The sequence below is a fragment of the Engraulis encrasicolus genome, chromosome 10 (assembly GCF_034702125.1).
Source record: "Engraulis encrasicolus isolate BLACKSEA-1 chromosome 10, IST_EnEncr_1.0, whole genome shotgun sequence".
Taxonomy (NCBI): Eukaryota; Metazoa; Chordata; class Actinopteri; order Clupeiformes; family Engraulidae; genus Engraulis; species Engraulis encrasicolus.
The window spans coordinates 8,890,766-8,918,300 of NC_085866.1; the positions used below are offsets into that span (position 1 = coordinate 8,890,766).

The 27,535-nt window shown below is 43.5% G+C and overlaps 1 protein-coding gene across 1 annotated transcript; it reads left to right on the forward strand.

Annotated features, from left to right (window-relative positions):
* Positions 1-1,464: 1,464 nt before the first annotated feature.
* On the forward strand, positions 1,465-27,508 carry mthfr (methylenetetrahydrofolate reductase (NAD(P)H)). Its single transcript, XM_063208005.1, has 12 exons — positions 1,465-1,560; positions 2,211-2,457; positions 3,683-3,921; positions 5,695-5,805; positions 6,185-6,378; positions 8,724-8,974; positions 10,724-10,858; positions 11,870-12,050; positions 13,202-13,384; positions 25,344-25,445; positions 25,694-25,813; positions 27,015-27,508. The coding sequence occupies exons 2-12, from the start codon at positions 2,216-2,218 to the stop codon at positions 27,222-27,224; spliced, it is 1,968 nt and encodes a 655-aa protein (XP_063064075.1). The 5' UTR covers positions 1,465-1,560; positions 2,211-2,215; the 3' UTR covers positions 27,225-27,508.
* The last annotated feature ends 27 nt before the right edge of the window (positions 27,509-27,535 follow it).

Sequence of the window (27,535 nt, forward strand, 5' to 3'; positions counted from 1 at the left end):
CTTCCCTCTTGTCATGTGATGTGACGGACAAAGACAGGCCACTGGGCGCAGTAATCATGATCGTCCGAGCTGCGCAAACTCTGCGCAAAAAGATGACAGATGAGAGTGTGTGTGTTTGTGTGTGTGTGTGTGTGTGTGTGTGTGTGTGTGTGTGTGTGTGTGTGTGTGTGTGTGTGTGTGTGTGTGTGTGTGTGTGTGTGTGTGTGTGTGTGTGTGTGTGTGTGTGTGTGTGTGTGTGTGTGTGGTTTTACAATTGTGCAATCGCCTGGAAAAAAAGCCACAATCACAACATAATTTGCCATATAGAAAAGATTTTCGCTGCTAATGTAGGCTATACGACAGGAACTTCATTCAAGTGGAATGTGGGTCGCCCATTTTAGTCCAGTCAGTCTAGCATTTGCCATGGGACTAATTGCAATAGCAATCATTCCAAGTTATTTTTTGTTTTTTAATGACTAGGTATATCCTAATGACATATTAAAGATCTACCGGTTTATTTTCCGTGGAACATACTTTTTTTCAAGGTCAAATTTGGAGATTCATTACATTACATTCATTTTTACATTGGGAGACAAGGAGATACCAGGTAAATGGGATAAAATGTTAAGCTATGAGATATCAATTTGAAACTTTCACAATAGTTTCTTCAAACTAAGACAGATTTTTTTTTTGTACCGCCGTATGTCAGACAATTGGCCGTACAAAAAAAGTTTGAAGAAACTTTTGTGAAAGTTTCAAACTGATATCTCATAGCTTAACATTTTATCCCATTTACCTGGACATATGATGATTAGATATGTAAATGATATAACAAATTGCAAAATAAATTATTCACACATTTTATTGATACTTAATCCCCCTACATGTAAAAAAAATACCTTCATCACTTTAGTGGAACATACCTTTTTAAAGGTCAGAAGTAGCACATTTCCCATGAATTTTGCCATAAAGTGGGTCAAATACTTTTGATATTTTACCGCACTTCTTGAGTTGTTTTACTTTTAAGTTTTTGATTTTGCATGGCTTTTATCACTCACTGTACAGCACATTGAATTATTCTGTGTATGAAATGCGCTTTAAAAATAAATCGCCTTGCCTTGCCTTAATATCTATTAGTATTTCCTGAATTTCCCCCTGGGGATCAATAACTCTACTCTACTCATGTCAGATATGGAAAAACGAATGGAAAATCTTCAACTTTGACTTTGAAAAAAAAGTATGTTCCACTATATAAATTGGTAGATTTTTCATATGTGATGCAAGGGGGTTTAAGGGTCATTTTAAAAACAGGAACCATTACTATTGAAATTGGTCCGATGTTTTGTCCTTTATTCAGGTAGACTGGCCTATTAGGTATTTTCATCGGCCCTGCTCGTGCTGCACAAATATTACGCACGTTTGACGTGCACTTCTGCACTTGCATTTTTTTGTGTATGCTCTGTGAATATGGACCCCCACGCTTGTCAGAGGCTTCTTAGATGATGTGGGGACATACACGCTGTCTCATCGACCACCTGAGTACGGAACTCTTGTAGTTACACTTCTGGATTAATACACAAGGTAAAATACACTTTACTACTCACATTGTCGGAAGATGTATTCTATGCTGCAGATGATAGATTCCACTCTACAGCAGGCTCCCCCGCCAGCCAGTTCTGCACGTAGGCGGCAACACATGTGCTGAGTTGTTGTTCTAGCTGTTAGCTCGCTAACGGTACACATGACGCTCTTTGAAACTTCTGTGACTGTAGTGTAATGTTAACTTCCTTTACCGTATTTGAATTGTATTGTACAACCAAACCAAGCTGAATTATTGACCTTCCTGCGTTTGTTCCAATGCTTCAATTGTTGACTCTTTTGCTATAATTGTACACTTTCTTAGTGGAAGGTGTTCATTAACTGAACAAAGTATGTTGTAGAATAAACATTTGGTCGTTGATTCATAAACTGACTTCGCAGTAAGCATACTCTTCAGTATTGGCTTATTACCTACACAGCGGATGCAAGTATGCGGTTTTGTCTGCCAAACTTTTACTTTCCGTGCGTGACTCATGGCAAGTTGGCCGACTCGTGTGTAGAGTTACCGTAAGTTCAGAGTTTTGAAGATGACCAGCACGTTGCGATATGCCTGCAAATTTCCGGGACGACTAGGCTGGTCTGCTTCATTACGCACTATTTTGACAACTGACTTCTGCCACTTGGTATCTCAGTAATCATGGTGAACCAGCGCGCGGACCCCAGCTGGAACATGAGCAGCAGGAGTGACTCGAGTGGAGCGAGCAACAGCGGGGAGAGCTCGAGGGAGAGCTCCCGGTCTTCCACGCCGGTGCTGGATGCCGACCGAACCGACAGGCTCAGGGACAAGATGAGGCGGAGGATAGAGTCGGGGGACCGCTGGTTCTCCCTCGAGTTCTTCCCTCCCCGCACCGCCAGCGGAGCTGTCAACCTGATCTCGAGGTATGCATGTTGGTGCGAAACTATTGCTGAGCATAGCCTATAGACATATGCAAATCAAACTTTTCTAAACATCAAAATCAACTTTTCCTCCACTGCAGATATGATGAATTGTCTTTCTTACATAGTGCAAGATGAATGCCGCCAGATCAGATGAAGAATTCAAAAGAGCAGAATATATAAATAATAGTGATCACTGAGGTGTGTATGGGTGTGGTTGACTTTGTAAAGACCTTTTCCACCAAAGCAATCAATATTTAGGTCTATCGTGTGTGTCTTGAAAGAGACACCTAGTGAGGTCTTGTGTGTTTGGTGTATGGTATAAAGGAAGAAAGGAGTCCCACGAGTTGAATGCAAAATCACAGCTTGTATTAAACAAAGTCGAATAAAGTAAATAGGGCTGGGTATTGCAGCCATGTTCCTGTATCGATTCGATTTAGATTCTTAGGGCTTTGAATCGATTAATCACGATTCGATTCGATTCAATTCGATTCACTCCGAATCGATTCAATCCTTTCCCTTTTTGGTGCAAGGATTTCCCCCAAAAGATGCTGTTGCCTATTTTTCTATAAAAATGTCAAAGGGCTGTGGCTTGACAGTGTTAACAGATTGCTAATTTGTAATAAGTAGGCCTAGGCCTAATTGACTTATACCTACTGGGTATTTTCCATAGAAATAAATGAAACAAAAAGAACAAAAAGAAAAAGAGCAAAAAAATCGATTTCGTGCCCTGTGAATCGATTATGTGAATTTTAAATGATATCGATCGATTATCGATTGAATCGATTATTTTACCCAGCCCTAAAAGTAAATAAAACCGACAGACAAGGGACAATCGTTTGGTGTGTGGCATTGGCAGGTTTTACCGCATGGGCTCTGGAGAGCCCCTGTTCATCGACATCACGTGGCACCTAATAGTGAGGTCTTGTGTGTTTAAGTCTATCGTGCGTCTTGAAAGAGACACCTAATAGTGAGTGAGGTCGTGTGTGTGTGTGTGTGTGTGTGTGTGTGTGTGTGTGTGTGTGCGTGCGTGCGTGCGTGCGTGCGTGCGTGCGTGCGTGCGTGCGTGCGTGCGTGCGTGCGTGCGGTGCGTGTGTGGCATTGCGTTGCCAGGTTTGACCGCATGGGCTCCGGAGGGCCGCTGTTCATCGACATCACGTGGCACCTAATAGTGAGATCTTGTGTGTGTGTGTGTTTGGTGCGTGCGTGTGTGGCATTGCGTTGCCAGGTTTGACCGCATGGGCTCCGGAGGGCCGCTGTTCATCGACATCACGTGGCACCCGTCGGGCGACCCCGGCTCCGACAAGGAGACCTCGTCCATGATGATCGCCAGCACGGCGCTCAACTACTGTGGCCTGGAGTCCGTGCTGCACCTGACCTGCTGCAACCAGAGCAGGGACACCATCAGCAGGCACCTGGGCAAGGCCAAGCGGCTGGGCCTCAAGAACATCATGGCCCTCAGGGGAGGTGAGTTAGCAGTGCACTGAGCACACACATGGGAGTGTCAAAGACGTCCAACATGTCCTTCAGTGCAACGGATACTTTTGCTTACTGTAAATGCAAAAGTAAAAAAAAAAAATTGGCTTGGCTTTCATGCATTCACTTTTCAAAAAATTGTTTTGGGCAAGGCCAAGCGGCTGGGCCTCAAGAACATCATGGCCCTCAGGGGAGGTGAGCAGTGCACTGAGCACACACATGGGAGTGTCAAAGACGTTCAACATGTCCTTCAGTGCATTACTGATACTTTTGCTTACTGTAAATGCAAAAAAAGACATTTTTAAAAAAATATATTTTTTTGGCTTGGCTTTCATGCATTCACTTTTCAAAAAAATGTTTTGAAATTTCCTGTTTTTTCACAGTTACAGTAAGCAAAAGCATCTGTTAGCACTGAAGGACAGTGTCATGTTGGACGTCTTTGACCCATGGGAGGATTCTAAACTTGTTCATCTAGCTCAGGGGTCAGGAACCTTTTTTGATGGTGAGAGCCGCAAAAGCCAAATTTTGTTAAAAAAAAAAAAAAAAAAGAAATTTTCGTGAGAGCCATAACATTTAAAAAAAAAAAAAAAAAACGCTGAATACAATTACGAGCATGAATTTCAATTAAGCCCAACAATTTTACAGTGTGTACTGGCAAGTTGTTTAGTTTTATTAATGACAAAAAAGTAAAAGCCAGATACAGTTCCCACAAGAGTTTTGTATGGCTCTCGAGCCTTGTCTTCCTGACCCCTGATCTAGCTGTATAGTATGTACGGAATGTCTCTGTCTCTGTCTCTGTCTGTTTCTCTCTCTCTCTCTCTGTCTCTGTCTCTCTCTCTCTGTCTCTGTCTCTGTCTCTCTCTCTGTCTCTCTCTCTCTCTCTCTCTCTCTCTGTCTCTCTCTCTCTCTCTCTCTCTCTCTCTCTCTCTCTCTCTCTCTCTCTCTCTCTCTCTCTCTCATATTGAAATATAATGGGTATAGAGATGGTTGGGTATGCTACAGTACATTGAGAAATTAAAGGATATTCGGTAATGTATGGAGTGTACAAGTCTATTGCATGTATGTAATAAAACAAGCAAAACATTGTAATAGATACTTTCAAGTGGAGATGACAAACAATTTGAACAAATTCAACAAGAGAAGTAATGGTATAAGTGCTCAACAATCATTTTTTCTCTCTTAATGGACTGCCTCATTGCATTGTGTGCGATCAGTACCAAAATTGGTAACATAATGGACTCCTCCTTTGTTACGCCCTGATGAAGACCCAGTGTAGGTTGAAACCGATTGGCGGTTTTACCAGTGTTAACATGTCCCAGATAAAATAAAGGGGTTTTTAATTAAAACTTCCTTGTCGACCTGTGGAGTTGCATGAAGCTGGCCCTAGTGCCACCACGTTCTAAATGAAAAGACTTTAGCCTTCCTACTTCAAGAGCACCTACAGTTTGGAGGTTACAGAGTTGGAGAACAAGAGCACTCAGAAATCCTTCTTCTAACGGTAGGGACACATAGGAGGTGAAGTGAGCGAAGCGAACAGTATGTTGTTGGAACAGTAATGTTGTTGATTTGATTGGGCCGCGGCAGGTGAATTCGCTCCTCATTTGCATAACATTAAACTTTCTTTAATAATTTCGCTTCGCTTCGCTCCTGTTTGCTTGCTTTCGCTTGCCTTCGCCTCTCTCATAGGAATGAATGGCAAAGTTCGCAAATTCGCGTGTATGTGTCCCTACCGTAACCATAATGTTTGTGTTTGGCCCTGTATAGACCCTATTGGCAGTGACTGGGAGGAGGAGGAGGGAGGCTTCAGCTACGCCACTGACCTGGTCAAACACATCCGCTGCGAGTTTGACGACTACTTTGACATCTGCGTAGCTGGTAAGTCACTCATAAAACATGGCAACAGTCTTATACACTCTTATACTCAGGCCGGCTGAACAGTTCCTGCACGATTAAAATTAAAATCTGGGGTTTTTATTTATTTAACCCATTTTGTCCTAAGCCCTTTTTGGGAAAGGGTGCCCTCTGCCTATTAAATCCTAAATATCTCAGCCTCCGAAGCACATACAAATATGAAATAAGTTGCATTTAAAAGCTAGGACCTCATTTTGCATTATAATGTGTTCATTCAGCTCTAACATACCCTCAGTTTTAATTAAAAAAAACCCTCAAATCTCAAGAGCCTGTATGCAGTGTATATGTCGCTCCAGGACACAATGGGTTAAAAAAAGGTATGCACTTTTTCTTTCTCTGCCAGGCTACCCTACGGGTCACCCCGAGGCGGAGAGCTATGCTGAGGACCTGCGTCACCTGAAGGAGAAGGTGGATGCCGGGGCGGACTTCATCATCACGCAGCTCTTCTTCAGGGCAGAGACCTTCCTCACCTTCCTCCGCGACTGCAGAGCCATCGGCATCACCTGCCCCATACTTCCCGGCATCTTCCCCATACAGGTACGCACACACACACACGCGCATACACACAAACACACACACACACACACACACACACACACACACACACACACACACACACACAGGCATCACCTGCCCCATACTTCCCGGCATCTTCCCCATACAGGTACACACACACACACGCGCATACACACAAACACACACACACACACACACACACACACACACAGAGGCATCACCTGCCCCATACTACCCGGCATCTTCCCCATAGAGGTACACACACACACACACACACACACACACACACACACACACACACTCAGACACACACGCACACGCACACACACACACACACACACACACACACACAGGCATCACCTGCCCCATACAGGTACGCGCACACACACACACACACACACACACACACAGGCATCACCTGCCCCATACTGCCCGGCATCTTCCCCATACAGGTGCACACACGCACACACCGGCATCTCCTGCTCGGTATCTTTCCTATACAGGTACAATCACGCACACACACCCTCACACTCACCCTCACACTCACCCTTCCCTCCCAGAAATTCCTAGAAAGCCATGAGTACTGTATTTCATGCTAGGAGATTAATGAGTGCTTAACAGTGTGTGAAGGGGGTGGCTTGTTGAAACAGTGAACTCATTGACACTGCACACACTCACACTCACACACACACACACACACACACACACACACACACACACACACACACACACACACACACACACACACACACACACACACACACACACACACACACACACACACACACGTGTAACGTGAGGTAAAGGTGGTGTGACCATACCCAGGTGGAGCCAAGGGTTTATGGCATTCCCAGCAGTGTTTGCTGGGCTTGGCCAGCTTGCCCTCACTGAACCATGGGGGTATGCCACAAATGTGGTTCAATAGTAAACTAGGTTAAAGGAGAAATCCGGTGTGAAATGCAGGGCTGATAGTATTCAAGCTCAATGCCTGATTTCAGGCTTGACAGAGTTAGCAAAAATAAAAATATTGATAATAATTAGCCATTAGATTATTCTTATTTCAGAAAGTGTTACAGGTTCAGGGCTTTGTACTACTATCAGACTTGAATAATGGTCATAGACAGGCTATTAAATGTTTGAATAATGTGTAAAAATAGGCCTACGTTACGTCACTATGCAGTATGTTGTCGTCATCGTTAGAGCGGGGGGAAAAGTTCAGGCTCAGGATTTTTTTCACCATCACCCCTGGAAATGGCTTAAATAGATTTAAAACGTGATGCTGAGGGGTGACTCTGGCCACATACCTTTCCTCCATACGTGTGCTGCATTCCGAATTCCAAGCGCTAGTCAGAATTCCTGAAATTTGGCTTCTGCTGTGATGGGTCAGCACCGAATTAGCCATCGTAATAAAGCTCTACTTTCCACCCATTTACGACACTCAGAGTTGCTCAGTACTTCATTCTGCAGAGTCGTGGGGTAGTTGACAGGGTTGTTGACATGTAAAACGAGGCATAGAGAACTTTGGTACAGTAAGTTTAGCTGCAGGGCCATTTGTAGACTAGCGCTTGGAATTCGGAATGCAGCGCACTGATGGAGGAAAGGTATGTGGCCAGAGTTAGCCCTCAGCATCACATTTTAACTCTATTCAAGCCATTTTACACTGGATTTCTCCTTTAAGATGACCTTGGGATAGTTGTTAATCACCTGCCCTATCCGGCCCGTCATCTTCCCCGTAGAGGTGTGCTTCTCGTGTGTGTTGTGCTGAGTGCTGCTGAGTATGTGGGTTTTCATGGCCGCTCTCAGGGGTACTGTTTACTTTTCTGGCCCCTCTGACTTGTACTACTGAACACACACACACACACACACACACACACACACACACACACACACACACCTGGAATATGCTGAAATGGCAGTTGTCCAACGAAATGACTTATTTAGCAAGATATACAGTAGGCCTACCAGCCACTGACAAGTCAATTATTTGACGCATTTAAAGTAAGAGGCAGCAGTCTTAGGAGGATAGTTGGAAACGACTCCACATTGATTGATTTTAAACCCAGTATTTTTGTGTTCAAATTAAGATTTTCTCATGGCAGACATCTGCCAGACGTTCTGTTAGTAATGTGGGGCGATTTAACATATTTGGAATTTATGTGTGTTGAAAAATTAGATTAGATAAGGTCGCACCATGCATAGGTTTTTTTTGTTATTACACATGTGTAATAATAAAAAAAACTATGCATGGTGCGACCTTTTCTAATTTTTCAGTTAAACAATATTTTGGTCAGCACTTTTAAAAGAAGAAAAACTTGTTGTGTGAAGCCTGCTCTAACCTTTATGAATCTCTTATGTGATGTTACCAGGGTTACCAGTCGCTACGGCAGCTGGTGAAGCTCTCCAAGCTGGAGGTGCCTGAGGAGATCAAGGAGGTGATCGAGCCCATCAAGGAGAACGACGCGGCCATCCGCAACTTCGGCATCCAGCAGGCCGTGGAGATGTGCCGCGTGCTACTGGAGAGCGGCGAGGTGCCGGGACTCCACTTCTACACCCTCAACCGCGAGGTCGCCACCATGGAGGTGCTGCGGCAGCTGGGACTCTGGGTGGAGGACCCCAGGTACACACACACACACACACACACACACTCCACTTCTACACCCTCAATAGAGAGGTAGCCACCATGGAGGTGCTATGGCATCTGAGACTCTGGGTGGAGGACCCTAGGTACACACACACACACACACGCATACCACTTCTACACCCTCAATCGCGAGGTCGCCACCATGGAGGTGCTGCGGCAGCTGGGACTCTGGGTGGAGGACCCCAGGTACACACACACACACACCAGTGTTTCCCATACATTGAGGAAATTAATTAATTGAGAATAATTAATTTTTTTTACTTTTTTTTTTTTTTTTTTAAACGATTTCCGTGTTTGTTAAAAGCGATTTCAATTACGATTTCCTTCGCATTTTCCTCCTGGAGTAAATACATCCTATAGAGAAAACCACAAGTGCTTGAAAGAGAGAGGGATCAAAAGCCTTGTCAAGTTGTTGTAGTTAACTTGGGTTTGGGAGCAATAAAAAAAACCTTCCGAGAAGGGACAGTTGGGATGAGTTTACTAACACTCCCCAGGCTTTGTTTTACAGTTGTAATGAGTTAGGTGACAGGCCTTCATTGACAGGGCAGAGGAGACATCGGGCTGCATATAGAAATGAATGTGTAATGAATGTGAATATAGACATAAATGTGTAATATGTTGTTCAGCCCTTTTAATGGGAGGAATTTTGAAAAACTGGCCCTGTGACCAGCACCCCTCATGTAGAATGTGTGTGGGGAAAAGGCATAGCCAACCCTCTTAGACCCTTTTTGTTTATGCGTTAACAATTTCACAGCAATCTTAAATTGTTATCTCTGCTCCTATTTTGTTTTATTATTTTTTTCATTACATAGACCCCTGCATGTGTATTATGTAGCCTTATTTCTCAAAATATAAATGGCTGAAATGTAGGCGTAGGCCTATAGTTTCTCCATGCGCCAATGTCATACTGTAGTCATTGTTTTGCCATTTTGCATTTACACTGCGTGAATACCCCCCCCCCCCCCAAAAAAAAAAAAGGCCCGTGAAAAGACACCCCCCCCTGGGAAAAAAAATCCCGGCTGCCCCCATAGTTTCCAAAATTTCTGTGGGAAACACTGCACACACACACACACACACACACACACACACACACACACACACACACACACACACACACACACACACACACACACACACACACGGACTCCACTTCTACACCCTCAATCGCGAGGTCGCCACCATGGAGGTGCTGTGGCAGCTGGGACTCTGGGTGGAGGACCCCAGGTATGGAGGCCACATGGTCACCCCACCCCCTGAAGCCCGGTGGATAATTCGAACACTGACCAGCACATCTGAGACCGTAGCAGTAAAAATATCATGGCATAGAATCGTATAGAATTGAGTAGAAATGGAATGTGTTTTCTATTTCAGGATCACTGCATGGTGTAGCAGGGGAACACCAGGTTACAGCATGCTTAGCTGATAGGAGCAAAGCCTTCCAGCACTGTTGATAAAGAACTCTTTATTATACGTGAGATTTCACAGTTTCTTTGAAATAATGGCATTGTCTCAACTGTTAATAGTAGAGTAGAGTACTTTAATTAATCCAGAGGTAAAATACGGTAAGGTGTCTGACGGCTTACATAAAAACACAAACGCAAAACATACACGAAGACCTAATGCGCATTATTGCTCATTGCAGTAAACGTATTGTCATGAAATAGACCAGTGCAATAAGTGTGTGTGCGTGTGCGTGCGTGCGTGCGTGCGTGTGTGTGTTTGCAGGCGGCCGCTGCCGTGGGCCCTGAGTGCTAACCCCAAGCGTAAGGTGGAGGACGTGCGTCCCATCTTCTGGGCCTCCAGACCCAAGAGCTACATCTACAGGACACAGGACTGGGACGACTTCCCCAACGGACGATGGTACGCAACCTCTCTCTCTCTCTCTCTCTTTCTTTCTTTCTTTCTTTCTTTCTTTCTTTCTTTCTTTCTTTCTTTCTTTCTTTCTTTCTTTCTTTCTTTCTTTCTCTTTCCTATCTTTCTTTCTTTCCTATCTCTCTTTCACACACACACACGCCTAAAATTGCTCAGGAATAAAATGCTATCTAAAACCTGCTGAGTCCCATGGAGTCTAGAGTACAGCGTATGTTTGCAAAAAGCAGACACACATCAAGTATGTACAGTACATTATAGAAAAATAACACGTACTCTCTCTCTCTCTCCTGGAAACATTTTGTTAGGCATGCTTACAAAAGGGTGTGGTAAGTTAATGCGGGTTTAAATGTCAAACGTGTGTGTGTATGTCTCTTTCTTTCTTTCTTTCTTTCTTTCTTTCTCTCTTTCTTTCTTTCTCTCTCTCTTTCTTTCTTTCTCTCTCTCTCTCTCTCTCTCTCTCTCTCTCTCTCTCTCTCTCTCCCCCCTGTTTCATGCGTATCTCTTTTCCTGAAGAGTGCAGGGTTTCTGGGAACAGAAAGGGAAACACGGAGCTGCCGATAGATAATGAAACAGAAAGTATCATTGATTCCAGGATTAAACACTTTGATTGTCTTTCTGTTTCACACACACTTTCCCTCATGCTTGATCTTCTCTCACTCATTTACTCATTCATTCATTCATTCACTCACTCACTCACTCACTCACTCACTCACTCACTCACTCACTCACTCACTCACTCACTCACTCACTCACTCACTCACTCACTCACTCACTCACTCACTCAATCACTCAATCACTCAGGGCAGTCATGGGTAAGCGGTTAGGGCGTCAGACTTGTAGCCCAAAGGTTGCCGGTTTGACGCCCGACACACAAGGTTGGTGGTAATTAACCAGTACTCCCCATCCTCCATGACTGAGGTACCCACTTTCGGTTTTCACTCACTCACTCTCTCTCTCTCCCCTTCTCACCTTGTCTTCCCTCTTCTCCTCTCTCCTCAGGGGTAACTCGTCGTCTCCTGCGTTCGGCGAGCTAAATGACTACTACCTGTTCTACCTGAAGAGCAAGTCTCCTAAGGACGCGCTGCTGCAGATGTGGGGCGAGGAGCTGACCAGTGAGGACAGCGTCTATCAGGTCTTCACCAACTACATCACCGCAACGCCTAACAGCAACGGACACAAGGTGACCACATCTTTGTGTGTGTGTGTGTGTGTGTGTGTGTGTGTGTGGGCGTGTGCAGGGAAGCCGACAGAGGGGGACAAAGGGGACAGTTGTCCCGGGCCCTGGGACGTAGGGGACCCAGAATTGGGTTCTCATTACCTTGGATGCATTGGGTGAGGGGCCCTTTCTGATGACTTTGTCCTGGGCCCAGCCAAAGGTGTGTGTGTGCGTGTGCGCATGAACATGTGTCTGTATGGTGGCTGTCTTTAAACGCTTGTCACTGTTGTCACTGTTTGTGACCCTACTGAACCTGATGACATCCATATTGTTGTCAAGGTTCACAGAGAAAAGTATTTTTCAGTTCATATCCATAACCAACATACCGGTTTCCGAACGCTGAGAATTGCGTTTGTGGACACGCCCGTTCGAGATTAGGGGCAGGAATGGGCACCGGCACGGTTCTCTGTCGGCCTGAACGTACTTCGTGTGTAGAGTAGCTGTTTGCATGCTATGTGTGTGTCTGATGGCCGCTAGGTGTGTGTGTGGTGTACTGTGTGTGTTTGTCTTTGTATTTCACAAGGAGACTGTGTCCATCTATTAAGTAAGCGTCTGACCAGATGCAACGTCTGTGTGTCTGTTTGCTTTTTTTTTGGTCTGACAAAATCAAGGTTACTGTGACCATGTCCACCCTCCATCCCCATGTGTCCATTTGTGACGGCAGCCATGTGTGTTGATGTTTATTTCCGTCCTGTATCCCTTCCCTTCGGTGGTGTGTGTGTGTGTGTGTGTGTGAGACTCCGCGCCTAGTGACCCATGTTTATTTCCGTCCTGTACCTCCCCTCGCCCCTTAGGAGATGTGTATGCCCTGGAACGACCCTGTGTGTGTGTGTGTGTGTGTGAATTCTCAAACATGAATTCTCAGAGACCATGTTTACCCCCCCCACCCCCATTAGGTGATGTGTCTGCCCTGGAACGACCCTGTGTCTGTGTGTGTGGCCGTCACACATGAATTCACAAAGTGACCATGTTTATTTCCATCCTGTCCCCCCTCCCCCCTCTCCCCCCCCGTCGGGTGATGTGTCTGCCCTGGAACGACTGTGTGTGTGTATGTCTGTATTCACAAAGTGACCATGTTCATTGCCATCCTCTCTCCTCTCCCCCTTCTCCGCCAGGTGATGTGTCTGCCCTGGAACGACGACCCCCTGGCTCCAGAGACCAACCTGCTGAAGGACGAGCTGGAGAAGGTGAACCGGCGCGGCGTGCTCACCATCAACTCCCAGCCCAGCATCAACGGCAAGTCCTCCACCGACCCCATCGTGGGCTGGGGGCCGCCCGGCGGATACGTCTTCCAGAAGGTGAGTTGGCCCTCACATCAATCAATCAAAGCAATCAAAGCAAAGTATTAACATGGCACATTATCATGGTTTGATAGTTATTAAAGATACGACTTCTAAAACGTGAGATGAACCTCATCTTATATCAGTAGAATTCGAGACGATTCGTCTAATGAAATGATGAGAGGGGACCATTCGAACAAAACGTTGGACCATTCGTAGAAGGCATGGGGCGTTTCGTGCAGTACCTGCGGATCTTTCGTAGAAGACCTAAGGACGTTACGTTCAACCCATGCAGACCTTTCGTGTAACTGGGCAGACGTTTAGTTTAGTCTGCCTATTTTATTAGCCTATTATTTTTTATATTTTATCAAACTTGTGTGCCTACCACCACAATGCAATGAAAACAAAAATCGAACCATGTACTAACCCCAACTCCGATGAAGTTGGGACGTTTGGTAAACAGTGAATAAAATCAAAATGCTATCATTTTCAAAACATTCAATCTATTCATTAGATGGAGAATAGTGAAAAGACAACATATTAAGTGTTAAAACCGAGAAAAAATATTGTTTTGGGGGACATATGTACTCATTTCTAATTTGATAAATCCAACACGTCTCAAAAGAGTTGGGACGGGGATCAGTGACATTTAGTAAACATCCAAATAAGATAAAACAACAAAGAAGAACATTTCAAAATGAATTGTACTGACGGACAATATAGGTGTCCAGGTATAAGATCATCACAGAGAGGCTGAGTCACTCAGAATTAAAGATGCAAAGGGAATAATTACCATAGTTATTACATACATTTTTGAATTCCCTTTGATTTACCACGATTGAGTGTATATAAGACATATTTTTGTTAATAAAATCATTGTATAGGTTCATGACATCATGAAATATATATTGGCTATAGTCTCACTCTAATTCCTGGAGTGCTAGAGCTATTGAAAATTGACCATATTAAGAATGTTTAATGCATGAAAATGACAGAGGGGTTTAACATTCTCCTAAGCACCTGAGCTCATTTGAAATAGACCCAGAAGACATGGGAAACTGCCCTTTGCTTACAGAAGTCAGCAGAAGTTGTAGAAGTCCATTCTTTTTGACAATAATAGAGCATTGCACATCCTGTGCTACAGTGAAAATGGACCATCCAACTTGTGTTAGTGCTAGCTTCAAAAGTCAGCCTCCATGATGGCATGCGGATGCAGTAGTGAATTGGTTAAGATGTTCTCACTCATCTGTAGAGTTAAATACAGTGCTGAATGGTATAAATGGGTTTTAAACAGCATGAAAAGCCACTCATGCATTATATTTTGAAGGGAGATCTTCGATTACTGCCACATAGTAAGGTCAAATTGCATTCTCTACTATGTTTTAACAGTTTGGCTCCATCATAAGGACCAGCATGTGATAAAATGGTGGGTTTTTGGTCAAGACCTGTCACACTGTAAGCACTACAGAAAGGAAAACATTGCAAAACATGACAAGGAATACACCCACCATTTAAGCTGGTGAAATAATGTCCAAGATAGGAATTAACACTGTTTTTTATATAAAATCATCTCATCGGTTAATGTATTTAACTGTTAAGTGTTGTCTTTTGTTTTGTTTTTAGTCTTCCTCGACATTTGCTGCCATTTATTGTCCCCGTCCCAACTCTTTTGAGACGTGTTGGATTTCTCAAATTAGAAATGAGTACATATGTCCCCCAAAACAATATTTTTTCTCGGTTTTAACACTTAATATGTTGTCTTTTCACTATTCTCCATCTAATGAATAGATTGAATGTTTTGAAAATGATAGCATTTTGATTTTATTCACTGTTTACCAAACGTCCCAACTTCATCGGAGTTGGGGTTAGTAGAAAGTGCGTGCGTGAGTCTCTATTTTTTTTTTTTTTAGTTCAGGCTGCCTTTTTATCATTAGGCCTATTTTATAGCTTATTTTATATATACTATATTGTAACAGACTGCCTCTGCCTCCTCCGGAGTGAGATAGCAGCGTTACCCCCTGTGCACTACATGTGCAGCCTATAAAATGGGGTTAATTTCAAATGGCGGGTGAGACTGTCAGGAAGCAAGCCGAGAGAGCAAGAGAGAGGGAACCATGAAGTGTGCCGAGAAGATCACCATTTGCAAGAATCGCTAAAGCCAGACATTGATGTGAGCTGTTCCAAATTGAGACCAAGCGCACAAGTCTGCAAACAAGGATTTTGCAAAAATGCACTACTAAAAATAAGAAAAGATATTCGTTGTGATGATCTGAGTTATTTCTAATGTGTTGATCACTGATTTGTATTCATTTTGGAAAGGTAACGGCAATCTTATTGCTGCCTTACTGGCGCCCATCTCATAACTTAAAACTACAGTCGGTTGCACCGCTACAATATCGACGAAATGTTTTAAAATGTAGGCCTACAACAGTAATGTAAAGGTAAGAGATAATTTATTGTCCACACGTGACTATAAGAAAATATTTTCCTATGGGCGAATAACACCCCCGATGCCGAAGGCGGAGTGCTGTTATTCCGCTTCGAAGGAAATATATTTTCCGTAGTCACGTGTGGACAATACATTATCCCGCTTATCCCGCCTTTACCAACATTAGAAAGCATACAAAGTTAACCAGTAGTTTATAGTAACAGGTTTATTGCCATTTTATAGCGTGCACAAAGAAAGGAACACTCATAATTTAAAAAGAAAGAAAGGAGTCGCACACTGGAGCTGAATGCAGAATCAAAAACTGTACTGTAACTGTAAACAAAGCCGAAAAAAGTAAATAAAACCGACAGACAGGGGACAAACATTTCGGGTCTAGCCCATCATCTTCCTTTTCTTCCTTTTCATTATACTGCTCTTGGAATTACGCACCGAGCAATACGCTCAGGATATGACATTGGCGCGGACGCCACCCCACCATTACGCTCATAACAAGCAACAGAGTTTGGCTACTTTCTAACTTGTTACAGCCACATTGCGCTTCAAACTGTTTGCAGGCTGCCTCGTTCACTGCGCGATATCTACTAAACTCGGGTTCATAACAGGATCATTTCTATCTGATCGGCGACAGTATTCCAGATAAAAGTATAGACAACCCAAGCACTGATGTGCGCCCTGACCATCATCATTAGCCTATCATCCTGCTACAGTCTGAACACTGTGCGCCGAATGGTTGGCTGGAGGAGGCAACGCTAGCCTAAAGAGCAGGCTACTTCACCCTTAAGGAAACTATCAACGGACTCCTCACTTGTTAAAACAATACTAGTGTTAATAAAAGATGTCACGACAGCGGCCGGCGGACAGTGACAGTTTGCTTTCTTGAAATAACAACACTTGGACAATAGTGTAGACTTGTGCGCTAAGCGCTGGGGTGGGGCAGGGGCTGCTGAACTGTCTACAAGCTGTCGTGCCGGGACGTAGGCAGTAGGTATCCATTGCGTGCGGCCGGTCGCTTTGGGAACTGTAGGTAAGTTGCATTTGGGTAGGCTATTGCGCGTGTTATAGTTGAATTAAGTAAACTTAACTTAACTTAACTTTTGTAGGCTACTATCGTCCGAGTGTCTCCAGATTGTGATTCATTTATTCAAAGACGATAGCAGTTTACAGACGCTGCTGGCTGCATGGATATTGTGGGGTTTTTCCCTCCTAATTGTATTTTATGAAATTGTAAAAATAAAACTACCATAACCTTTACTCCTGTTGTCTGTCGTTCCTGAATCGTGGTCTATTTCACATCTTACAATAGTGTCCAGTCCAGTGAATGATCCTGCATCCATGACGTTGCGCGTAATATTTTATTCATTATGGACTTATTTCAAGCAGCATTCAACTGTCCACTCTGCGTGGCTTTGTTGAAAGGGTTGCCTTCTATGTGGGAGGGTGGATGACTTCCACTGAACACGGCAGGTCATTTGCATGACAAGACTTCATGCCCATTAGCGAATACTTTAACCCTTCAGGGGTGCCCTGGAAACGTGGCTGATAAATAAATTATGTAGAATGATATAATAGATATTTGACTCAATTGATAAGTTAATGCTGGTCAGTGGAATATTTCATCTGCTATCTACGCACAATAGCCTAAATAGCCCCAGTCAGCTGCAACTTCGAACCTAGGTCGTGTGACGTCTCCAAATGTGTTACTTTTCTAAGCTTGTGTGTTATCGGATGCGATGCCATGTTACGGCTTGTTGGTTTGGGGTGCCTTAATTTTTCATTAATTGAAAGGGTGCCTTGCCTAAAAAAAGGTTGAGAAACACTGCAGGAAACAGTCTCTGCAACTGTTTTCGGTTCTATTTGAACATGGAGTCATGTTAATGTTTTAAAGTAGCCTATCTTTTCTGTCTGGTGTCAGTTTGGAAGAGGGGCGAGACATGTCATTCCATTAAAATCTGACATTGGTAGTATGTAGGCATAAACCTTCCCAGAACTGACCAACAGTGACCTGCACAGACAATATTGCATCAACCAACAATGCACAGCCTACAGTTGGCTAATAATCAACTGCCACAGAAATCAGAAGCAAACGGGTGTTTATGAGACCAGAGTTGTCGTTTAAAAACAAAGCAAATAAAAAACCCGGGCAGAGAGAGAGAGAGAGAACGCGCTCCTATACAGTGTTAACATAGCGATTTCACTTTTCTCTCTCTCTCTCTCTCTCTCTCTCTCTCTCTCTCTCTCTCTCTCTCTCTCTCTTTACTGTAGCCATGGACTTAACACAGGTGCGTGGGTTCTGTAATGTTTTCAATGTTATATAGTGTTATGGCTCATGCGCGAACTTTGTTGTCATTCAGAATCAGAAACATCAAAGTGTCGGCAGACAGCATTCTCTTGTTGCTGGTGCTTCGATACGCCCTAGGTCCGTAAGACTAACAGTAAAACAGGGACAATGACAAAAGGGATGAATTGCTTGAGGAAATCAAAAGGGACAGAGCGAAGTTATGACAACAAATTGACGTGCACCATTATGCAAGGCTACATGTAGTTATGATGGGTTAACCACTCAGTTACCGTTGCATTAATAATATGTATGATAAAGATGACTTCAGCGCAGGATATCAGAAATAAACAAGACAGCGCAGATGGCTTTTAATTTTTAATATGGCCACATTATGCGTCAATACGCCAATGCGTATTAGGCTATTTATCATGAAACCTCAAATCGGAAGTAGCCTTGTACCCAGCACTTTTCAAACCTTACTCGGGTTTATGGTAATTGTCCGGGCCAGCACTTTTGAAATCAAACGGACGCCCTTGCCTGCATGACATGTCATTTGCATGATAAGAGCACGGACGATCATGGACATGCGATGGTACACACATAGCCACACACGCACACAACACGGTTCAGTTCAACGTTTATTGTCCAGCAAGCGAGCAGCGCAGTACCAGCTGATTTGCTCTGGAATCTCGAAATGAAAACTGACTTTTCTTGGGAAAAGTGTTGCAAGAACATTGAACTCATTTAGTAGGCCTATCATTGTGCCAAGCGTGTGTCGCAATATTGTACTGTGGATGTGTGTTGGGGAGGGCATTAACATTAGGCCTATGACAAAAACATTATCGGGGAGGATTGAGGATAAATCTTACACGTTTCCTTATTAATGGAAAATTAATTCCATGCTAATTCCAAGTATTCAAGAACCTAAACAATTGCTCTACAGTTCAAGGGTTAGGCTATGGATATTGACACCTTTCCTCCGCGATCGCGGATAGCCCCCACCTTTGCGCTTCTCATCTGGCTGTCACGATATGGAACGGGAAAAGACAGTTCAAGACAAGCGGCATGACTGCAATTGTCAATACAGTAGCCTAAAAAACTGTTAACTGTTCAGCGGTGTGTAGTCAAATTATCACAGCGGTGGTAGATGATTTTATGAAGACCTGGAGGGCAAAAACCAACAGACACAATTGCTGAGTGTGTATGCAGTATTTGTAACGAATGATTCTCCTGCCAGGATAGCGTTGGACTACAGAATAACCCATTTACATGTTGAATGTTGAGAGGAGGCATTTTGAAAAGTCGAAGACCTATTCACGAGGATATAATAGCTACCTTTCCTTGTCAATGTCCCATGCACTACAAAATATTCCAGAACCTCATTGATAGGCTAAACACAATTTATCCAACAAGCTTGTGGATAATATTGCCACCTTTCCCCTCTCCTGCGGTAGCCAGTTGCCTTCTCAGAAGAAGCAATCTGAATCGGAAAGAGAGAGCACTGTTCAAGACCCGCGGCAAGACTGCAATTGTCATCTGGTTCGTGGTGTCAACCTTCAGCCAAAACGACGACAGACCCTTTTTTTATAAGATAGACCTACCTTATTCGCAGCAGCCAAAATCAGTCAGACAATAAGTGCTTAACGAGTACGTGCAGGGTAGCGAATGCTCTTCTATCAGGGTAAAGTTTGCAATTGGAGAGGGGTGATTGAAGGGCTAAATTAAGTCCGAAATCAAAATGATAGAAACAATACGGTCGATTTATTTACAATACCCTACATGACAGAAAGAAAACGTGTAGGGGGTCAACTGAAAATACCCATAAACTGAGGACTATAGGCAACGTCAAAGTAAAATACAAACACGACATCAAACAAAGCTTTTTTTTAATGCGGTACACTTCAAGCTTCACAAAACCCACTGGTTAACAGCAGGTTTTACGCACACATTTCGAAGCGGTTAATCACAGATGCTGCTCTCTTCCTTGCTCTCCCTTGCACCCCAACGTACACTGGGTTTAATACACCCTGCAATACTGGCAAACTATTATTCAATTACCATTTCATTTGTTCATGCAAAGACCTTTACGCGGCGGAGAGAGAACGCGCTCCTGTGCAGTGTTAACGTAGCGATTTAACCTCTCTCTCTCTCTCTCTCTCTCTCTCTCTCTCTCTCTCTCTCTCTCTCTCTCTCTACTGTAGCCATGGGCTTAACACAGGTGCATGGGTTCTGTAATGTTTTCAACACTGTTAGGACCTATATTGTTTTCTGGCTCATGCGCGAACTATTTGTTGTCATTCAGAATCAGAAACATCAAAGTGTCGGGAGACAGCTTTCTCTTGTTGCTGGTGCTTCGCATCTAAAAAGTTAACGGAAAGTCAGAAAACTCGCTGCATGACAATGTGCTCAATGGTCAATAGCCTACTTCTAGATGCACTATAGTCTACAGCCTAGACGCGCGCTGCTCTGATTCAAAGCGAGCACAAGGGTCAATAGCCTACTTCTAGACACATTAAACCGCCCTGCTTTGATTCAAAGCGAGCAGGCTGTGCTTGGTCCCGCCTCTCTGCCCGCAGATGGGAGTAAAGTAACGGCGTAAAAGTGAAAAAAAAAGCTTCTCAAATATTGTCTAGATAATTGTCAAAAAATTTAAGGGCGTAAACGTAAATTGTCAAAAAATGTAACGACATGAAAAAAAAAGCTTCTCAAATATTGTCTAGATATTTTGTCAAAAAATGTAAGGGCGTAAACGTAAATTGTCAAAAAATTTAACGACATAGCCTAAACGTTAAAAAAACCAACAACATAGCCCTACCAGTTAAAATGAGTAAGTACATTTTATTTATAGATTTACATGTTTAAATCAACAAAAAACAAAACTTAACAGCTGATTTACATATTTAAATAAACAAAACCCTTAAAATGAGCATTAAAAAAGCTGATTTACATTTCTAATATAGGCAGGCTGAAGAAAACCCGTTAAAATGAGCATTAAAAAAGCTGATTTACATTTCTAATATAGGCAGGCTGAAGGGATGTTTAGTTGAAACCTAAGGATCTTTAGTTCAATTTTAAGGACCTTTCGTAGGCTTTTGCGGTAGACGGAACGTCCTCGACGAAAGATCCCCTGCCTTATACGAATGGTCCAACGTTTTGTTCGAATGGTCCCCTCTCAAGAATCCATTCGACGAAAAGACCTGTACCCTATCAGTACACCAACCAACCAATCAATGAAACAATCAATCAAAGCTGTTACATAGCACATTATCATAGTTTGATAGTTACTCAGGATATGTCTTCCAAAAGGTGGAATGTCCATAGCTCTGAATCTGAATCGCTCTCTTGAACAAGCGTATTGTTTGAGGCTGGGGCTACACTCGATACGTTGTATTAAGCCATCCACTGACCCCATCATGGGCTTGAGGCTTGAGACAGGGAGGATAGGACTTCCAGAAGGTGCCCATTCGGGACCCATATTTCAAAATCGGAACATTTTGACCATCATTCATTAGGCTGTAATAGCTGTTCAGAGTGGGGTGCCTATTCTTGATTGTGACCCACAATTTACCAGTGACCAACATTTTCGCACCATTGATTCATTCGTCTCAAATGCTTGAGAAGAGTTCAAATACCATGAATAGTCGTAATTGGTCATAATGAAAAGAGTTTGTGTTTGTATTGAAATTCCAGCAAGCACTGTTTGGGTAATGATGACGATGGACATGGACACACTGGGAGGTGTAGATATCTATGCCTTTCTGTCAACCAGAATGGCTGCTTAGGCTTACTCTACTGTAAGGCTTCTCGTCTAAAGAGGTCTCTTCCCTTTCACCTACCTAAAGTGGGTCTCCATCTCTCACACACACACACACACACACACACACACACTCCTTTCCTCCCAGAATTAACTGCCCCACCACACGAAGATCCCTAGAAAGCAATGAGTATTTCATGGAAAAAGATCAATGAGCGCTAAACAGTGGGTAAAGGTGATGGCTTGTGGAAACCGTGAACTCATTGACACAAGTTCATTGACACGAGACACACACACACACACACACACACACACACACACACACACACACACACACACACACACACACACACACACACACACACACGTCTCCAAGTGTCCCCATTGCAGGAAGGTTGCTAGAAAGCTGTGCCATTAATCATTACTGTACTTTGTGTAAACATGCCCGCTAGCGCCAGCAGTGTTATCTGCCATTGTAACGTGAGATAAAGGTGGTGTGACATGCACAGGTGGAGCCAAGGGATTATGGCATTCCAAGAGGTGTTTGCAGGGCTTGGTGTGTGTCTGTGTTCTCAGTAAATAAAGGTCCGCAACACTGTTAAATGCTCCCAAATATTTAATGGCACGACGTTTCGGACTAACCGTCCTTCATCACAGTGGTGGCAACTGTGGTTGATGAAGGACGTTTAGTCCGAAACGTTGTGCATTCTTTGACTTTCTGTGTCCTCAGTAAACCCAGGGTGCATTCCACAAACCTGGTTCAATGTAGTGTTGCACCGATACCGATACCCGATACCTGGCTGTGCAGTATCGGCCGATTCCGATACCGATACCACCCTATTTGAAATGATATATGAAGGGCTGTAGTGCATACTACTTGGATGTAAAATCATTGCATGGCTTTGTCAGGCTGCTGCCTACTAGGGCTGGGCGATATGACGAGACATATCGTGAGGACGAGAGAAACGTGTCTATCGTGACCTTTCTCCTCTATCGTTTATATCGTGATAAAAAAATATTTTCATTATTACACATTTTAATACACATTTTAATATAATTTCACCTCATAATATAGCCATTTTATGATTGTAAACATGTGCAAAAAATAATTTTAAAACTACTTGTGGGCCAAACTAGGCTATTTTATTGTTTTACTCCCATTATTTATTTCTGGTCGTATGCTGTCGAGAGAGCGCACGCAGCCTATTCAGTCTGACTCAAACTTTGAGTCTGCAGTCACTCCTCGGTTGGCGCCCCCTAGAGTGCAGTACCCGGAAAAGTGTCTAGCCACTGCCTTGCCAGCTAACGTGACGAGCACCGGGCAGCAAGCGTGCGAATCATGGCTGGAAAAAGGCGTTGGACAACTTACCAAAAATGAGCCAACTAGATGCTGCGGTGAAGTTTGGCATTCCTACCTGCGCTGTTTTGTAGATTCTGAGCACGAGACTTCCCCCCCCGAGCCCCCCTCCCCCTTGCGCTTCTGTGAAGCGCATCTCTCCTACACAACCTCTGCTTTGCAATGGATCTCGAAAGTAATGGAATTGACACGTTCCGTACGACGCACTATGGGCTACACATTTTGGCCGGTGATGAAAACAGTTATAAAGCCCTTCGTGCACTTTCACTGGGACTTCTCGTGAGCACATCATTCTCTGAAATGTTTAACTTGACCCTCTGTAGCCTACTTGGAAATCCACCACCATTTTTCAGCAGAGGTAGGCTAAAAGTTAAAGTGACTCGATGCTATGATGCTGCGCATGAGTCCCAAACAGTTAGGTTTGACTTCTGGGCATGAAACGGTTTTGCACATGCAATGCCCTTTGTTGTGTTCACTGATATATTGGTAAAAATACAACAAACAGAATTGTTCCTCGACAACCAGCGTGAGTCAAGTGATTATTGGGAAGCATAACGTGGTTGGGGACAACGCTGGTGGGGACGAGAGCAAGCAATAGGCTATTGCGTGCTGTTTATAACAAGTTCTTACATAGGCTATTCACAAATATTTTCAGCTTTGTTCAGTTTCATATTAGGCCTACTGGTATTTTGTAACATTAAGTAGGCCTATGTAAAATGCGCTAATATAATTAACTGACTAATTACAGTCATTTTTTGTCAGACATTTTGTCCAGTCACATTTTATTTTGCCGGTCATTCATGCCAATGTCCGGCCACAGTTGGCTAACGTGAACCTTGCTGTTTATGCCCGCAATTTGCGCATCTGTGGTGTTCTTGGTTCGTGGGACTCTCACATTGGGAAACAAGATGACTGGTGAAAACAGGCGATGAAAGATTTTTTTCGACCCTGTCCGTCAAACTGGTTGACTGTTTTTTTTTTTTTTTTTTTTTTGGCTATATCGTGATACATATCGCTATCGTGATATAAAATAATCCATATCGTGATATACATTTTTGTCCATATCGCCCAGGCTACTGCCTACCTTTGTGAAACAGGAAAAAGACTAATACAAAGTGAATCCAGCAAAACTTTTTATACTTTTTAAATACCTCTATGAAATAACTAATTTCAAGGCTGTTTAAGTGTCATACAAGCACCTGTAAATGGTATCGGTGCCCTATTTGTTGGTACTCGCCGATACCGATACCACCATTTTAGTGCCGATCCACCGATACTGGTATCGGTATCGGTGCAACACTAGTTCAATGGTACACTAGGCTAAGCTTACCTTAGGTAGCTGTAAATCGAATAGAAGAACAGGGAGTCTTCATTTTCTGAAAGGTTGCCTGCACGTTTCCAGGTTTATCACTTAACCATTTTTCTTGGAATACTCGCGTAATCTTAATGTGGACCTGGTGTGATCAAGAAAAGAGTTTAGTAGTGTCTCCTCTGTATCTTGGTTCTACTCTGTGTCTTTTGAGGACAATCAACATTGTCATCCTTGCCACTCAGTTTCATGATTGTTCTCCATTTCAGCTCAACAACATATTAACAGGAAAAGACTGGACAGCCAAGGACATTTACTTTCTAGGAGCAGTGATGCAGATTACATATTTAAAGGGACACTGTGTGGGATTTTTAGTTGTTTATTTCCAGAATCCATGGTACCCATTCACTAATGTTACCTTTTTCATGAATACTTACCAAACTGTCAAATTCGAAGTGTTCATTATGACTGGGAAAATTGCACTTTTCATACATGAAAAGGGGGATCTTCTCCATGGTCCGCCATTTTGAATTTCCAGAAATAGCCATTTTTAGCTGTAAAACTGACTGTAGTAGAAAATATTAGTTTATTTCTTAGTAAACTTTCATGAAAATATCAAAATTGGCAACCCAGTTTCAATGAGCTGCATAGTTGCAGTACCTTTTTTGACAATTTCCTGCACAGTGTCCCTTTAAATATCTATTGACATGGATGCAGAATCATTGACTCACAATATGCATCACTGATCTCCAGTAAAATGATGATCATATTTGTTGTGCATTATATATTGTGTGTAATTTAAGTAAACCCTATTCACTGTATGTTTACAGGCATATCTTGAGTTCTTCACGTCAAGTGAAAATGTAACGGCTCTGCTGAAGGTGCTGAAGAAATATGAGCCCCGCGTCAACTACCACATCGTTAATGTCCATGTAAGACACACACACACACACACACACACACACACACACACACACACACACACACACACAAACCAAATAAGTGACATCACTAGTTTTTTCCCTCGTGCAACATGCTACCGCTTGTTGACCTGTCTGTCTGTCTGTCTGTCTGTCTGTCTGTCTCTTCTTTCTTTCTTTCTTTCTTTCTTTCTTTCTTTCTTTCTTTCTTTCTTTCTTTCTTTCTTTCTTTCTTTCTTTCTGTCTGTCTGTCTTTCCAGGGCAAGAACATCACCAATGCCCATGACATGCAGCCCAACGCTGTGACGTGGGGCATCTTCCCTGGCAGGGAGATCGTGCAGCCCACCGTGGTCGACCCCGTCAGCTTCATGTTCTGGAAGGTGGGTGGGGATTTGGCTCTGACGTCACCAGAGAGAGTAGAAAGAGAGATTCCATTGGCCCATTGTTTCCAGGTTCTACAATTGCAAGGGGGGGAGATCCCCCTTTAGGCAGACCTAAGGACTGTCCTATCCAATGCTAGGAGTATTATGACACGCCCCTTTAGGCAGACCGGAACCTGGTCATGTTAGGTGACCATAGCAACCTACGTATTACATTGGCATATCTCTATATACTTAAAGAATCTCTGACATCACTGTCACCTTGATGCCCTAATGGGACACAAATGTATCTGTCTCTCTGTCATTCTGTTGCTGGTCAATATACTGTATATTTAAGTATTGATGTATATGCTGCTTCTCAGTTGCATGCTCGGACACACACACACACACACACACACACACACACACACACACACACACACACACACACACACACACACCTTCTCACATAGTCGTCAGCATGGTGTAAGAGTCAAGGGGATGTCTTCAATAAATGTTGCTGTGTGTTGAGTCTAAAGCAGTGCAGTGTGGGTAATGACGGGACCAGTCACGAGACACTACGCACCCAAGCCAGCATCTTGCCTCTTTTATTGTCTCTGATGAACTGTGCTTTGACATGCTTAGCTTACCGCAAAGATAAGATGCAGTGTATTTATGACGGGGCTAACACGTGTGGAATTTTCCTCTTCTCTGATAACGTTTTGTGTGTGACTTTCCATCTGAGAATGAGGTACCGGTATTTACACTCAGCGTTGCTACCAGTCAGATCAAGAGCAAATGCTTTTGACTTTCTGAGTTCCCGCAAATACGAGAACTCCTCCCTCTTTGTTGGGAAGCAAACAATCATTAGCAAACCAAGGGAGGCTGTTTGGGAAATGTTAATTGTTATGCTCTTGGTCAGACCAAGTCTCGAAGAGATTTGAAAGTCGATGATAATCAGGCTAGCTTCACTGTACTGTATGTGTGTCTCTCTCTAAGCATGAGTTTGCGCTGTGGATCGATCTTTATTGATAAACTATGTATCTGTATATTTTTTTCAGGATGAGTCATTTGCGCTGTGGATCGATCTTTTTATTTTTTGGGGGGTTGACCTTTATTATTACAGGACAGTGTGCGAGTAGACAGGAAATGTTCGGGAAATAACTCCGGCTGGATCAATCTTTGATGATAAACGATGTATCTGTGTATTTTGTTTTGTCAGGACGAGGCGTTTGCGCTGTGGATCGAGCAGTGGGCCAAGCTGTACGAGGACGAGTCGCCGTCCCGCATGATCATCCAGTACATCCACGACAACTACTTCCTGGTCAACCTGGTGGACAACGACTTCCCATTGGACAACTGCCTGTGGCAGGTCATCGACGACATGTTTGAGATCCTGGACATGCCCCCTGTCGCGCTGCAGAGTGACTGAGGCGGCGAGGGAGGGATTGGACGGGGGGGCACTACAGTTGCCATGGAAACCCCTACGATTCCCTCGTATACTGCCACGGCACAGATTGGTGAATGGACGGAGGATTCCGATTGGCTGGCAGGGTGGCCATGGTGATTCCAGATTTTCTCAGACTGTGATTGGGCCACCTGAGTGCCTAAAGAATGGAGTTGTGGCTCCGTGTTGAACCTGTATGCTGCCTACTTTATGGGCTACCATGCCACACTAAAGCGAAACGCCCAGCATTTAAGCTCTACGACCATCACATTGCTATTATGCCGCAAGGTCTGCAC